This window comes from Neomonachus schauinslandi, chromosome 14, assembly GCF_002201575.2.
Source record: "Neomonachus schauinslandi chromosome 14, ASM220157v2, whole genome shotgun sequence".
Lineage (NCBI taxonomy): Eukaryota > Metazoa > Chordata > Mammalia > Carnivora > Phocidae > Neomonachus > Neomonachus schauinslandi.
The window spans coordinates 58,577,424-58,593,527 of NC_058416.1; the positions used below are offsets into that span (position 1 = coordinate 58,577,424).

At 47.5% G+C, this 16,104-nt stretch overlaps 1 protein-coding gene across 4 annotated transcripts in view; it reads left to right on the top strand.

Moving 5' to 3' along the window:
- Positions 1 to 16,104, top strand: part of MTCL1 (microtubule crosslinking factor 1) — a 130,522-nt gene that overhangs the window by 111,086 nt on the left and 3,332 nt on the right. For 2 of the 4 annotated variants that reach the window (XM_044920950.1, XM_044920951.1), the window contains 5 exons: positions 688 to 942; positions 5,977 to 6,273; positions 7,614 to 7,645; positions 11,707 to 13,246; positions 16,042 to 16,080. In XM_044920950.1, coding sequence (XP_044776885.1) covers positions 688 to 942; positions 5,977 to 6,273; positions 7,614 to 7,645; positions 11,707 to 13,246; positions 16,042 to 16,080 — 2,163 coding nt within the window. Of the gene's footprint in view, positions 1 to 687; positions 943 to 5,976; positions 6,274 to 7,613; positions 7,646 to 11,706; positions 13,247 to 16,041; positions 16,081 to 16,104 lie in introns of those variants that run through there. The other 2 variants (XM_044920948.1, XM_044920949.1) reach the window with 1 other exon arrangement.

Below are 16,104 nucleotides of genomic sequence, written 5' to 3' on the forward strand. Positions count from 1 at the left end.
ACGAAATCCAGGTCTCCTACTCCTCCGCCATCTTGCTCCGCCCCCTCGAAAGCATAGAAGTCTTATTGAGGTGGACATTTTCCTTCCCTCAGCCCTTTAAGGATGCCACTCCATCGTCCCTGACTTGCATAGTTTCAGAGGAGAGGTGTGCTGTCATTCATGTCTATGTGTCCTGGGTCTGTCTGCCTCCGAGGTTTCCTGTTTGGTTTTCAGCAGTTTAACTATGATATGTCTATATGGAAAATTTTTTGCTCATTTGTTTGTTTTGGTATTTAATCTCAGGGATGTTTAATGGATATTTATTGTAGACTGGTAGGTCCCACTGATGCTCCATCCCTCGTTTCTGTGTGGGGGCTGAGGATTTGGGGACAGACATGGACCTGCCCTCAAGGAGCTCAATAGAAGGGCAGGCAAGATATGGTGGTAACTGAGTCAGGAAGTGAAGCTGAGAAACAGACCACAGGAAGCTAAGTGGACTCACTGCTTTACATTTTATGTGACTCTCTATGTCAAATGTTCATAATTAGGACTTTAAAAATGAGAATTGGTTTTTTTTTTTCCCATGGGATTGGTCAAATCTTGGCTTAAACAGTTTCCAGGGATAATATGCAAGTGTGCTGTGATTTTCTTCACCTGTTGATATAAGATTTGCCAGGGGTTAAGGTCTACATCTTTCCTCCTTGCCAGCTGGAAGAGAAGACTGAGAAGAACTTGGGAGAAGCAGGCGCTTCCACTGACAGCAAAGGAGCATTCAAGAAGGAGAGGGAGACGCACCAGAAGCTCCTCGCCGACAGTCACAGCCTGGTCATGGACCTGCGCTGGCAGATCCATCACAGTGAGAAGAACTGGAACCGGGAGAAGGTGGAAATTCTCGACCGGCTGGACAGAGACCGGCAGGAGTGGGAACAGCAGAAGAAGGAGCTGTTGTGCAGAATAGAGCAGGTAAGGGAGCACCCCAGCACCAGCGAACAGGGAAGAGAATATGGACAAGTAAACTGACCTGGAGATCAGAGCACTTAGAGGGAAAAAAAAAAAAAAAAATATATATATATATATCAGGCTAATGTTTCATGGGCTTCCAGAGGAAGAAGAAAAAAATCATAGAATTCTAGCATTGGAGACCCAGACTCAGCCCTTACATTACACAGATCTTTTCATTGCAGAGTCTGTAGGTAACTTCTTGTGTGTGTATATACGTGTGGTATGTCTGTGGTCAGGGCTGGGCGGGGAGGGGGGGGTGGCGCTAATATTCTGAAGGAATTTAAAGACTAAACTTGAAACATGAGGTTATTTCAGGTCTTATAAGGTGTGATTCCTGCCAAAAAGCAAACTACCTTTTAAGTTTGTCCCTAAAGATGTGGTCACAGTGGCTGCTCCAGCTTGAGTGGGATTGCTGCCCATTAGTAAAGAGATTGCTCAGTTACGTTGGAAATCAGGCTGTTTGCACCTGCTGTGGATATTGTTGACCTGTGATTAGGGAGGACCATATCAGGGGAGGGAGCTGGTAGCTCATCCTCTTTAGCTAAACAAACAATTCAAACACCCAGATGAATTCAGGGGGAGAAGGGGAGTTGTTTTTCTACCTCCCAGAGAATCATTCTCTGCATTGTGTCAGCTTAAGACAGTTTGCGTAGTTGTGGTCATGCCTGAGTGATGCACAAATTAAATTTTCACATTAAACTGATAAAGTTTTGGAATTCTCTGGCTGGATTTTTACATAGCATATATGTTTTTTATTTATTTTTTTTATTTCAGCCTGTCACACTTAAAAATTTATGAGGCCTCAAGGTAGTGTATTAATAAGAAAATGAGTTCAGGAAAAATAACCTTATTACTCTACTACAAATACCCATACTGCCTGCATTTATGTGGGAGCCTTTTGAAAAATGTGCTCTATCATCCCCAGATGTGATACCTGTGTTATGCTGGTGCAATGGCCAAAGTTAGTTTCTGCATGCTGTTGGGGAGGGAGAGAAGGTAAAGGAACTTAAAAAAGCCAGGAGCCCCTGGCTCAGAAACTGTTGAGTTGAGAAGGCACACTTCAGATAGAATGGTGCAGAAGTTCTTCCTAGATTTGATTACTCACACAACTGAGTCACACCATATTGGTATTTGATGTGGCTCATTTCAAAATTCCCCAAAGTCAATCAAAAGAAAGGTGGCCACTTCCTGCTTGGCCTAGAAATGCATCATTTGAGAAGAATCTTCTATATTAGATCCCCTATGTGCCTGTGCTCTCCTGAACAGATCAGTGGTTAGGTATAAATTGCAGGGGCAAAAATAGCACGTATTCTCGCAAAGTGGTCACAGATTTATCATATCCAGCTTCGGTTAACCAGTGTTTCAGAAACTCCAGGCACCTTGTTACCAGGGAGGTTCCTTCTTGGCCTTCCCTCCAAGAGCACTCACCCTGTCTCTCCTGTGGCACAGCAAGGCCATCACAATCCCTGCCACAGCCCTTCTGGGTCCCCTTTGCCTGTTGGCTGTGGGCTCTTTGGTCTTGTCATAGCTCCTTTCTGGAAGTCACAGCTTGGATATAATTTAAGCAAGTCTTTTAGGGTTTCACTTTTGGGAATGAGGAATTCCTAGTAAAGGAAAAAGTAGTAGGACATCTGATGATAGTCAACTTCTGAGGAGTTAATGACCAGGGGAGGAGCAGTCACCCCATTTTAAGACTGTATTTTGAAGGGTAAAATTGGGCATGTGCTGAATGAACCCCATTTCCGATTCAGGTCAGTCCTCCAAGTCAGGACTAGAGCAGTTCTACTGAGCTGACGGCCTCAGAACTTGAGTCCTCAAGGTTAACATCTCTGAGCATAATGGATTTGAGACACGTGGGTTCCAGGCATTCATCTGTTCCTGAAATCTGTGTGGTGGATCCCACAGGCTTCGCACAGTGATCTCACTGCTGTTTTTAGAAGATTTACTGCCAGTGAATGATGCTTCAGATATGCAGTTGTGGCTTTCAAAAATAAACCCAGCCTTTTCCCCCAAATAGTCAGCATTTTAAAAGAAGATTTTATAAATCTTGTACCCAACCCCAAAAATTAGATGAAGCAGTTATAGTCATTCTCTGCAAAAGAGGAAATTAACCAAAGTGTGTGTGTGTGTGTGTGTGTGTGTGGATTTCGTTTATCGTTCATTTAATTTTTAGCTCCACATTCCATAGAAAAACAAGGAATACAGGTGAACATTCTTCATAATATATGGTCTTGCTATTTAACTACTTGGTGAGCCATGTAACCTTGACTTTGATAACCTAATACAGTTGGTGAAGGAAGTAACACTAAATCCATTTTCCACTTTTAGAACACATGCTTCATCCTTGTCCAGTGTCATTAAATTCCTACATAATTTCTGCACCACATGAGGCATTTTATATGACAGATGACTATGGGAATGTGGTTAAGGTCACATAACACATGTCATCTATCTTATCAGCATCCCTTGTCCCAGTCCAGATTTGATTGGGCGATAGTTCACTTTTATGGAATCACACTACATTTCTCCGTAGAATTAAGTTCCCAGTTAGCATGCAGATGATACAGGACTCGCCACTGTACTGAAGACCTAAAGGAAAGACCATGTGTCATTCCAGTCTCCTTCCAGTAATTTCCTTAAATCAGCTGCCTCTACAACCTGAAAGGCCATTCTTTTAAAACCCGATCACAAAGTGACCTTTTTTCTTTTGACCAGTTCAGGTAAGGTGACACTGTGGAGGGTTTATTGTTTCCTGTATTATTTGAAATGCAAGTCTTTTCAGTTTTCCATGTGCATTAAAAGTTGTTCTACTGCAGGATTCAAAGTACAGTGGGTGCTGATGGCTGGTTTGAAATGACTCTCCTAAGAAACCCTATCCTTTTAAGGACCCATTATTCTATTACAACATCCCAGAGGCATCTTAGCACCAGATACCTCCAGCTAAACCCATTCCAGTTCATTTTTAGGAAACCTAACACTGACCAGCTTCAGTGCGCATTGCTCCTGGCTGCCTGTGTTTATTTTTGAATACCCACTGTGCTGAGTTAGAATGTGCTCGTTCAAAGCCCTCCTACTTAGTCATTCTTTCCTCCTCTTCACACACACCCTCAGTGCACATTTACAGCTCCAAGTGTGATTCTTGCATTTTAATTCCTTGCCCAAAATAGCTTAGAGATGATCATGTGTTAGAACTAAATTGCGCTGACATGCATTAGATAAACATAATAAAAAGTTTTCCCTTTTTGTTGTTTTTTGTTTGTGTGTTAAAGAAAACATTTAGCATCTTTAAGGGAACTGCGAAGAACTGTGCCTTGAGGCAGAGGGGCAGGTAGAGATCAGAGGGGCTGAGCTGAAACCGGGAGTGATTGGCTTGTTCTTAATTCAACTGTGACCCTGCCTCAGATGCTAACATTTAAGCTCTGGCTGCTTGAATCTCCATCTTTCTCAGAAAATGAAGATAATCCACTGTCTCAGAAATGACTAAAAATGAATAAAAGTCCTTCATCTCCATTATTTTATGTGGCTTGGTTCCTGATGATGCGCAGGCCACAAACTTACCTCCAGCTCCTGGACGAAGGCTTCAACTGGGACACAGAGGTGTAGTTTGTGAAAGATGCTTGGTTAAAAAATTAATGCTTCCAGGGGAGTTGTAGAATTTCCTGGCGCCATCTCAACACTTGAGGACTGAACACCTTTCTTCTTTGACAAATCCAGATGTTACTTTCACCCTTCAGATAACTTTCTTAGCCAAGAGGGCAGCCGCCATGGTGGTTGAGTGTGTGAGCATGTCATCCAGTAAAGACCCCAGTGGAGATATGTAGGTGGAACTCTCCTCAGCCCTCCGCTGTGCTTTCTGTGCATGTTTCGAAAAGAAGGCAGTGAGGAAAGCTCTGGAGAGTCCAGGGGGAAGTGGTCCATTACAGCTTCTCCAGGGAGTGAGCATCCACCCTGCACGCCATTTCCCTGCCTGTCCCTGTGATTTCACATTGGCTCCCTTCCTAAGTGGCTCCACATGGTTCGTTCTAGTGCCATAAATCAGCAAGGCATGTATCAGCACACCCAGACCCAGGGAGGTCAGTGCTGGTCTCACTGACGAACAGTGAGCCCTGCTGGGCTCACCTTGCTGGTAGCCCCTGTGCTCCTCCCCTCCACAGCGGGCAGCTGTGCGGTCCCCACATCACAGATCAGGACCCTGAGCTGGGGATCGCTGGGGACTTCACTCCTGCCAGCAAACCAGCAAGCTATAGGACAGTGGGCCCAACTCAGACCTTCCTCACTCTAGGGGCACCTGCGTGTTCCCCACTATTGCTTCCTGCATTTCCTAAGTCAGGCAAAAAAGGTATGGCTCTAAAGTATGTGGCTTTTCCTTTTTCAGTCAGTCCAGATCTTTCATTAACTTGATAGCTAAGTTGTAATCCTCTCAAGCAAAGTTAGAAGTTGTTTTTGACATTCAGTGGTTACAACCCAATTCGATCACTTGGGTTAATAGACGGGACCTGTACCAAATGATTTGGGTATAATAGTGTTAGACTGAGGAAACTCTGCTAGTCAGGAAAATCAAATTCGCCCTCAGAAGTTTGCTATCACTGATGGTTTTCCAGTGAGTGTGCCTTAAGTTCTGAAGGTATAAAAAATAGTTCTAAATACGTCATTTAACAATGTTCAGTTTTTAAAAAATAAATGTATAATTTCCCATGAACAGTACTCCAAGTTATATACAGTAATATATATATATTCTCATCAGAAGGAGTTGGCTCATGTGTGTGGTTAATGCACATTTTCCAGTCTGGATAAAATTGTGATTTTTTTTTTTAATAAAAACATCTGTAATGTGTTACTTTTGAAATTAAGGTCAGAACTTGAAGAACATTTACTTCTCCCAGTCTTTCCTATGGACCCAAATGTAGTTCCAAATTGTAGAGAAGCAGCAGTCTTAGGGAGAGCAACTGACAGAAGAGTGAGACTAATTGTTTTCATTTTTTAAAAACCCTCAAGTTGCAGAAAGAGAACAGTCCCCGGAGAAGTGGAAGTTTCCTCTGTGATCAAAAGGAAGGCAACATCCGCCCCTTTGCCCACCCAGGAAGTCCCCGAATGCCCCGTCCCTTGGAGATGTGGCCCTGCGCAGACACCGACTCCACCCCGTTTGATGACCGGCCACTGTCCAAGCTGAAGGAATCGGACAGATGTTCAGCACGGGAAAACCTCTACTTGGACGCCTTGTCTCTAGATGATGAGCCAGAGGAGCCTCCGGCCCGAGGTCCCCAGCGGGAGTTCAGGAACTGCCTCCCCCAGGTCAGCCTGGGATTTGGGGTCCAGTTAACTGCTGCAGGACCAAGGGGTTGTCAGGAACCTGGCCACCTGGCCAGCAGGCTCGGGCTTTGCAAATCACAGCCTCTGGGTTGAGTAAGCATGAAACCTTCACAGTGCCAAGAGCTTTGCTTGGTGGTCCCGACCCCAAACTCCTAGCATGCGCTGCATTCAATTTCACTTGGCCAACATGTCTCAGGTTTGGAGACGCAGCACTGTGTCCTGTGTAAACAAAAGGTCTCACCCATGAGCGGGTCCAGTGGAACCCACAGGAGGAGAGAATTCATTCTGGGACGTATAGGTCTGCAACCTCTCTTTAAATCACAGCAGCCATCTGATTCTAAACAACTTACTGGTAACAAAAAAAAAATCTGTTCTAAAGCAAGTACCTCACCCTGGGAAATAATAAGTGTCACTAAACAATGACATGCTATAAATTCTTATTCTGTGCAAAGGGGGAAAAATTCAACACTTTGAAGCTGTGCGTAAATTAGATCAGCAAAGCGGTGAGCTAAACTCTGGGCTGAGATTTCCACGGCACAATGTCAGGTTTTTCTGATTATGCCCTTTCAACAACTGGGTTTTAAAACCGGGTTGGATTTTAGGAATCATTACCTGTGAGTCAGTTTGACAGTTGCTGAACCTGTCACTTAACCTGTCCAAAGACAGACTTTGAAGAGTTCGTGTCAAGTAGTGTTGAAATGTGGGGCAGCTAGATTTCAGTGAGGTGTCTCTGAGGTCAAGTACCTTCTCAGCAGTATGTAGCCAGGTGGCATGACATCACCAGGATAGTGCCCTCTTTGACCCTTTGGCAACTCCCATGGTGCAGTTGCATAGCAGAGAGGAAGGAGCCCGTCCTGGCCCGGGTCCACCGTGACGGGGCCGTACTGAGCTGCGCAGAGCAGAAGTTGTGGTCAGTCCACCTCTGATTCCACATGGCAGAGCTCACCACTGAGAAAGTGCTCAAGCCTAAGGCTGTTGCATCACCTTCTACAGTGAGGCTTAGACCAAGGGACATAGCTGCCCAACTTCCTCTCTCGGGGGCCCCATCTTCCCTTTCCCCACCTCCTCCTCCTCCTCTCTTTCTCTGTCTCTCTCTCTCACTCACGCGCACACATACACACATTCAGATGTGTGGGTTCTGGTTTTATTATTATATTTCAAAGGGCTGAGGGACAGGAACATTCCCGACCAAAACTTGGCCTTGGTGTACATTTTAAATGGTATTTTCCTATGGCCGAAGAGCAAAACAAATCATTTAGCACGTTGAAAGTGCCTGGCAGCCCATATTAACTGATTCAGACGATCTTATTTCTTCTTTATAGGAAGAAGAAAATCACAAGGGAAACCTTCAAAGGTAAGTAAGACTGATGAAAACAATAGTCGGCTACTGAAATTAAAACCTCTTGGTCTTAAAATTCCATCTTGTTGCCGCAGTCTGTGGTAACACTGTCTTGAGAATGACTTAAAGTAAGACTTCTGAATAAGTAGTTGCTTTATTATTATTGATTTCATAAATATGGCATTTTCTATTATTAGCAATAGAAAGGCCAGAGACACACTGTACTCATGTGGGTGTTAGTGTCATGGTGAGAACAGTTACAGTTGTGTATTGTGTATATAAAGGAATGTTACGTCCAGTGGTTTCTGGAAAGTCCACAGAAACCTCCCGCTTCTCATTTAGTCTGGAAAGACTCCCTCTTGATGTGCTGTGAGACATTTTATATACTGTGCATTTAAAGCTCTGCCCGGAGGATTTACTAAAATATTTCCCGGCAGTAAACCTTGAAGTAAATACAAAGTAAGTGATGTTGGTGATGTTAGTTATCGTCTATTTTAGGTCATTTGTATGATAGGATATATCTGAAAAGACATATCTAAGCAAATTTGTTTAAACACTAAAAATAGACAACTGAGTGGAAAGATTTCCTGTACACAGCCCCCCCCCCCCCCAACCCCCCCACACATGCTTTTTCTTTATAGATGAACACATGCTATTTCCACCACAGGAAACTTCTCCTCAGGGCAGTCTGCTGTTTCCAGATCTCCTCATCCCTGGTTTCCCTATGAACTTCAAGTCCATAAATTACTGTCTTCTTCCCATTTTGCCCTGTATTTGGTTCATCCAAAACCACCCAAAATGCCTGTGGTGCATTTCTGTCCTTCAGGCTCTGTCTTGTCTGGTCATTCTCGGACAGTCCAGCGCCGCATTCGAGAACTAGAGCCTAGTTTCAAATGCACATCTGCCTCTCTCCAGCCATGTGCCCTGGGGTGAGTTAGGTAACCACCCTATGCCTCAGTTTCCTCATCTGTAAACAGAAGGCTTTTCAATTTCTTTACAGCTTAAATGTGTTTCTACACATGAAACAAAGCAATGCCTGACACAGAGTAAACAGTCAACAAAGTTTAGCTATCTTCACAGAGCTCTTCCCTGCATAGTAGCTCTTATTTTTTTTATCTTTTTTTTAAAGTGTATTTATTTTTTGTAGTAATCGCTATACCCAACATGGGGCTTGAACTCACCACCCCAAGATCAAGAGTCATACACTCCACCGATGGAGCCAGCCAGGCGCCCCCTATTTTTTATATTAATTGCTGCTACTAATTTCAAAAGTCATACTTAGAAAAGTTCATCTTAAATTAACTTATATATCGGGGCACCTGGGTGGCTCAGTCATTAAGCGTCTGCCTTTGGCTCAGGTCATGATCCCAGGGTCCTGGGATGGAGCCCCGCGTCGGGCTCCCTGCTCCGCATGAAGCCTGCTTCTCCCTCTCCCTCTGCCGCTCTGCCCACGTGTGTTCTTTCTCTCTAGCTCTCTCAAATAAATGAATAACCTCTTTTAAAAAAACCTTACCTATCAAAATGTCCGAGGTAAGAACATGTGTTGTCCCCACCATCCCCTTCTCCCTCTTGCTTCTAGCAGTTTCCTGTCTTCCCTCTGGACTTTCTTCTGTGCACCCTCACGTGCTGGCACGTTTCCGATGTGTCCTGGTTTTGTATCTGTCTTGCTTTGGCCATTGCTAAGGCTGATGTGTTCCCTTTCTCTGCCCACATCACCTCTATTCCACGAAATCCATCCAAGGGCTGGAGGCAGAAAGGCCCCACGCAGGTGCACTGGCTTACCTCTGAGGGTGGTTCCTCCGTGGGCAGAAACGGGGCTTAGACGAGCTGTGTCCAAGAAATGCAGAAAGGATTGGGGTTTCAGTACCTACAGAGCACTTCCAGCCCCCAGAGAACAGCGTTCTGAGGCTCATTTTTTCCTTTAAGATTTTATTTATTTGAGAGAGAGCATGCATGCACTCACAAGTGGGGGCAGGGACAGAGGGAGAGGGAGAAGCAGGCTCCCTGCTGAGCAGGGAGCCCGAGGCGGGGCTCGATCCCAGGACCCTGAGATCATGACCTGAGCTGAAGGCAGCTGCTTAACTGACTGAGCCACCCAGGCACCTGAAGCTCATTATTAATTCAGCAACTCCTTGACTTGGCCAGAGGCTAGAAGAGAAAAATCACACTTACCGGAAATTGACCCATCCCTTCTATTTCTTTTTATTTTCAGTGCTAGTTGTAGCCAGCTTTCTGTTATTCACTGGGCCATGGGAGGGTTTGTAGATTATTTCTAACAAAAAAATACCACTAACTTTTGCCCCTAGTGAGAAATAACAAGATAGAAGCCCTACTGGTATCATTTGTAGCCTGCTCTCTTTTACCAGGGTGGCGACCACAATGGCATGTGTCTCCAGGATGAGGGCAAAGGCACCCAGGGCTTTGCCTGTTCTGTGGGCCAATCCATGCGGCACACAGACCCCAGTTCTGGTCTTACCATCATTAATGGTTTCTGCAGTGAAATGTGGCCCATGTACTCTCCATCTGGGACCCGTTTGGCAGCACCTGTGCTGGTCTGAAGCCCTAGGTATTTGAACTTCTGTTTGGGGTTGCAGATATGAATATGTTCTATGAGAAAGTGGTCTAGTTGCAGAGACAGTGAATCTGCGTATGCACCACCCCTGCCCCAGCAGGAGGGATTTCTGGCCAGAGGGTCCAGGCCTGAGCCTCCTTCCTGGCCGCCCCTGCTTTGCCCTGGGTGGGTTGACAAGCTGCCTGAGCGCTCCAGCAACCTCCTGTCTTAGCATTTTGGAATCCCCAACACCCCATACGGTGCCTGCCCTGGCCTATAGGAGGCAGTCAGGAAATTCATACCAAATAGAAATATATTGAATGAAAGCACATATATAGGGAGGAATCTACATCCAAATCCACATCCATCAGGCAGCACTTACCCAAACCTGGCTGTTCCTTTAGCTCACGCATCTTCACCCTCCCATGTGTTTGTGTGTCTGCAGGCATCTTCTTCTTGTCCAGGAATACAGGGAGAGCAAGAACACAAGACAGGCTGGGCTGTACAGGAGGGAGCAGGGGGAGGGAAGAACCGAGCCCTGGTGGTGGATTTCGACAGAGCCGGATGGAGTTTCCGTTTGAAGTCGTTTTTGGAAATTACATGCCCACCTGTCACACCTTCCACCTCCCTTCTTTGCTCCACATCTTCCATTTGGCCTCTGGAGATGGCAGTCAGTACAGTTGACCCCTGAACAACACGGATTGAACTACACGGGTCCACTTAGATGTGGACTTTTTCCAGTAAATACAGTATAGTGCTGTAAATGTATTTTCTCTTCTTTATGGTTTTCTTAATATTTTCTTTCTTTAGCTTATTTTATTACAAGAATACAGTGTTTAATACATACACAAAGTATGTGTTAATAGACTGTTTATCTTATTGATAGGGCTTCCGTTCAACAGTAAGTTATTAGTAGTTAAGTTTTGGGGGAGTCAAAAATTGTACGTGGGTTTTCGACTGCATGGGAATTGGACCCCCTAACTCCTGTTGTCATTCAAGGGTCAACTGTACTTCACTGGAAATAGAGGATGAGGCTGGCGGGAGAACGGTCGTCAGGTGATAGCTGTGATGTGGTGGTATCCAACCCCCTCCGCGTATACCATTCGCTGGCTTGGGATCAGGCCGGGGCTGTGTTCTGTCAGTAACGCGAGCACCTACTGCAGTGCCTGGGACTCAGGAAACCCCTAGTAGGTTAGGAATCGGAGGCACTCATCAGCCAGGTGTCCTTGCTATGGAGCATCCACAGGCCAAAATGAAAGCATTCCAAAGTGGGTTTATATTTTATTTTACATTTTATTTTATTATTTCATTTCATTTCATTTCATTTCATTTTTTAAGCCCCAGGTGATTCCAGTGTGCAGTGACATTTGGGAACCACTAGGTTAAGAAATTCTCTACTGGTGGGTTTGGAAGTCACCTCTCATGTGGGCAGGACACGCGTGCCTGCCCCAGGTCAGAGGTGGCAGGTGAGCACGCTTCCTGGCTGGCAGGCAGCTGACATCGTCTTCTCTCCCACTTTTCCCAGGGCTGTGTCTGTGTCCTCCATGTCTGAGTTCCAGCGTCTGATGGACGTCTCTCCCTTCCTGCCGGAGAAGGGCCGGCCGGCTGCCAGCAACAAGGAGGACGTCACCCCGCCCCTGTCTCCAGACGACCTGAAGTACATCGAGGAGTTCAACAGCAAGAGCTGGGACGAGAGGGCCCCAGAGCCCTGGGCAGACAGGACCGAGGGAGGGCGGGCAGGGAATGAGGACAGTGCCGAGCCTTTCCCCAGCTCTTCCTGGTACCTCACCACGAGTGTCACCATGACCACGGACACCGTGACCAGCCCAGAGCACTGCCAGAAGCAGCCCCTACGGAGCCACGTGTGCACCGAGCAGGCTGGGCTGCGGGTGCTGCACAGCCCGCCCGCCGTCCGCAGGCTAGACAGCATCATGGCGGCAGGGGGTGAGGGCAAGGGCCGGTCAGAGCCCGAGTGCCAGTTTCCCACAAGCAGAGCCAGGGTGGGCGCTGAAGACACAAAGGGGGGTCCCTCAGAACATGTGCTTAGCAGGTGGCCTTGTGCCCCCTCCAGATACCCCCGAGACTATGTGGAGGGAGGGCTGCGCCCCCTCGAAAGTGCCCTCTGCACTCCCCTGGGGTTCGTCTCCCCACTACACAGCCTGCAGATGGCCAAGAACATGAGTGATGACATGAAGGAGGCGGCCTTCTCCGTCAGGAACACCATATGCTCTGGTCCCCCCAAGCCTCCACTCAAGGACATGGCCTGCCAGACCAATGGGTCCCGGACAACGGGGACACAGACCATTCAGACCATCAACATTGGCCTGCAGACCGAAGCCCTGCGTGGCAGCGCCATCACCAGCAGCCCCCACAAGTGTCTCACGCCAAAGGCAGGGGGTGGTGCCACGCCCGCGTCATCTCCTTCCCGCGGCCTTAGGAGCAGGCAGGTGGCCCCCGCCATTGAGAAGGTGCAGGCCAAGTTTGAACGCACATGTTGCTCCCCCAAGTACGGGTCTCCCAAGCTGCAGAGGAAGCCCCTCCCCAAAGCCGAGCAGCCAAATAGCAGGACCTCCCTGGGGCTGGCTCCAAAGGGGTGCAGCGAGTCGGCCTGGGCCCGCTCCACCACCACACGAGAGAGCCCTGTGCACACCGCCATCAACGATGGCCTCTCCAGCCTCTTCAACATCATCGACCACAGCCCCGTGGTACAGGACCCCTTCCAGAAGGGAACGTGGGCGGGGAGTCGGTCTCGCTCAGCAGAACCTCGGCCGGATCTGGGCCCAGGCCAGGAAACCAGCCCCAGTTCCCGGGGACGGTCCCCCAGCCCCATCGGGGCTGGCTCAGAGACGTGGAGGGAGGAAGGGGGAGAGGGCACGCCCTTGAGGCAGGACTTATCTGCTCCCCCTGGTTACACGCTCACTGATAATGTAGCCCGGATCCTCAACAAGAAGCTGTTGGAGCATGCCTTAAAGGAGGAGAGGAGGCAGGCCCCCCACGGGCCCCCAAGTCTTAACAGTGACAGCCACATGGGAGAAACAGTCAAAGCTGAACCAGGGTCCATTGAGGTAATAAGGCTGAGTATTCCAACCCTCACCCCACCAGCTCTTCTGTTTAAATGCCAGGAAAACATGTGTAAACCTGGGGTTTTGCTAGGTCATCTGATTTCAAGAATCCTTATCCATAATAGGTTCTTGTGAGCTGGGAAGATACAGGGTTTATGGGAGAATGGGATAGGCAGAAACACAAGCCCTGAGCTACTCCTAAAGAAAAGTTCATATTATTGTCCTCAGTGATCTCTTCTTGAAGATGTAGCTCGAGGTTTGATTCAGGTTCTCTGGTCTGGTGTAGGTGACTGATGCTCATCTGTCTATCTGGGCCTTTCACTTGGGGTTATAATTTGCCCTCTTTCTGTGTGAATTTGTGTCCTAGAAAAGTGTATGTGTGAAGTGCATGAGAGTCCCATCAGGCCTCCTGCGTGCTCCAGATCTTTATCCAGGGCAACACAAGAGGTGTGCCGGAGAGGGTGTGATAGTGTGGATACTAGAACATCCTTCATCAGGAATATACGAGAAGGTCTGGATTCCAATGCTGGCTTCAGTACAGAATAGCATTCCTCTGTCTCACAAATCCCATGCCCCCTGCGACCATGAATCTCCCTGGCCATAAAACCAGGTGAGACAGATGGATAAGATCAAAATCCTGCCTTCATACGATGTGATCATTACTATTATCCCCCTTACATCTCTCATCATCACACTATATAGGACCACACATCCCGGTACCTATTACTACTATGCGATTATTATTACATCCCCCTTAGCATTATTCACCGATCGGTCAGCGATGAATTTTGTTCTCACACGTTTCCACACGCAGTATGTCCATACCACACCACTTTAAAAACAATCCGCGTTTCCACTTCAGGAATGAGCGAAACAAAGCCTGACGGTAAAGCTGGGACCGAAGGCGTGGGGCTGCGGGCCTGATGCGGTGAGACCGCGCACAGTCCCCGTCTCCGTCAGACACTGTTCGGCCCGGGATCCCGCGTGCAGACTGGAGGGTGAGGCCGACTCACCACTAGCCCAGATGGACAGACTCCACACCCGTGGAATCCAGACACCCCTAACCATTCTCCAGGCGGCTCCTGCAGATGGCAAGGGTCGGAGAGGAGAGACACACACTCCCTGGGCTGCAGCCCTGCTCTCCGCCATGGCCCGGGCAGCCCTGGCTTCACAGGTGCGGAGACGAGGCAGGTGTGTTTCCACATTTCCCTGGTGGGGGGTTGGGGGGGGTGGTCAGTGGCTTCCAGGCTAACCCACCAAGTGGTAGTCAGCTCAAAATATAGAGTTTAAACCACGTGAGATTGCCAGTAACCTACAGAAATGGCAATTGCCATTTCATTCAACCTAATACTGATAGTATATTGGCCACGTTCTGAACATACAAGTCTTTGTGATACAGTTGTTTACATGCTCTGAGAAGAACAAATACCAAGGTTGAGAGTTCTCGGGTGACAAATGGTGTTTTCTGCGGGCTTCTGTTACCCCTATCCTTCCAGGGGCCTGAGGTAGGTGACTCACTACTGCAGAGGGCTTATTTGTGTGAATGCCCCACCTTCTTCAGGCTCTGGAGGAATCCGGGGAAATGAGGGCTCTGTCCCAAAGCATTAACTGGCTGTGTCTGCAGTGTCCATTAATGTTAGAAACTAAAGAGAAATTAATGTTTAGGAACCAAAAAGGGCTTTGAGTTACAACCACTGCTCCAGGCAATCTATGATAGTAGAAAGACAACCGCTTAATGGCTAAATCACAGCTCCAAGGCATGAAAACGGTTTTATAAGGACAGAACTGTGCCTGTGCCCCTGCCACTTGGGTCTTCTGTAAAGTGTCTGTTTAGATTTTCTTTCCACTGGGTGTGTTTGCTACCAAAGAGATGATTGGCCAAGTTGGGGGGATTCAGAATCTGTGTGGAGCCCTCACTGACAGTAAATGTTGTGGGCTCTTTTTTCCTTTTCTGTTGGAATTTTGCTTCCTCTAGATTCCAGTGGAGTTCTTCCTTGTCTAAACTGACTTCCTATATTAGGCCCATTGGAAATCCCTTCCCATCACTCCATAAATTATGTAGTAAGTAGTTCTGGGTTTTCATTCCAAAATCACCAGAACTAATGCGGATTATCCAACCTGCCCTGAGCGCCCGGCTGTGGGCCCTTCCCTGAACGCTCCGCTGGATGCCTGGACAGGGACTTCCCTGGCGGGGGGCACAACAGTAAATCTCCTTCGTCTTTTCTCGCTCCCGCCCCATGGCTATATTTATCTTCTTTTTCTCTTGAAGCTGTAGCACCAGCTCTACCCTGCAGAGAAGCTAAGAGGGGAGTTATGGGGTGAAAGAAAAGAATAATCTGGAAATGCAGTGCTATTCTTCCCTCCCAGGTCTAGTGGACAATACAAGGGGAAATTTTCAGCATGAGCAATGGCCACGTGATCACTGTGACTAAAACAGACCATTTAATCCTGTTTCAAATACAACAGTCATGTGACTTCCATCTCCATGCACGCCAAAGGGTTTCTGAAATGTGAAATGCTAAAGGGCAAATCAGGGAAGAACAGAAAGCAAAAGGGAGAGGTCTGTTGCTGTTCTGTCCTGAGAGTCCTTCTGTCCTCCAGACTACCTGGACCCAGGCAGAGAGAGGCCTGTGTATGTGCGAGGGCACCTGCCGGCTTCTGCGGGCCTCACGTTTCTCCTGATAGCTGTCCCTGGACCTGCCACCAGGCTTGTTGACTTTAAACCTTTACTGTTCTTTTTAAAAAAATACTTTCCAACCTACTTGCTTTTCTTTTCTTTCTCTGTCTGTTCTGTCCAGAACCAAACTGTCTTACTAACTGCCCCATGGGGACTCTAGCCCTGCCTGCCTCACGCCGTAAGT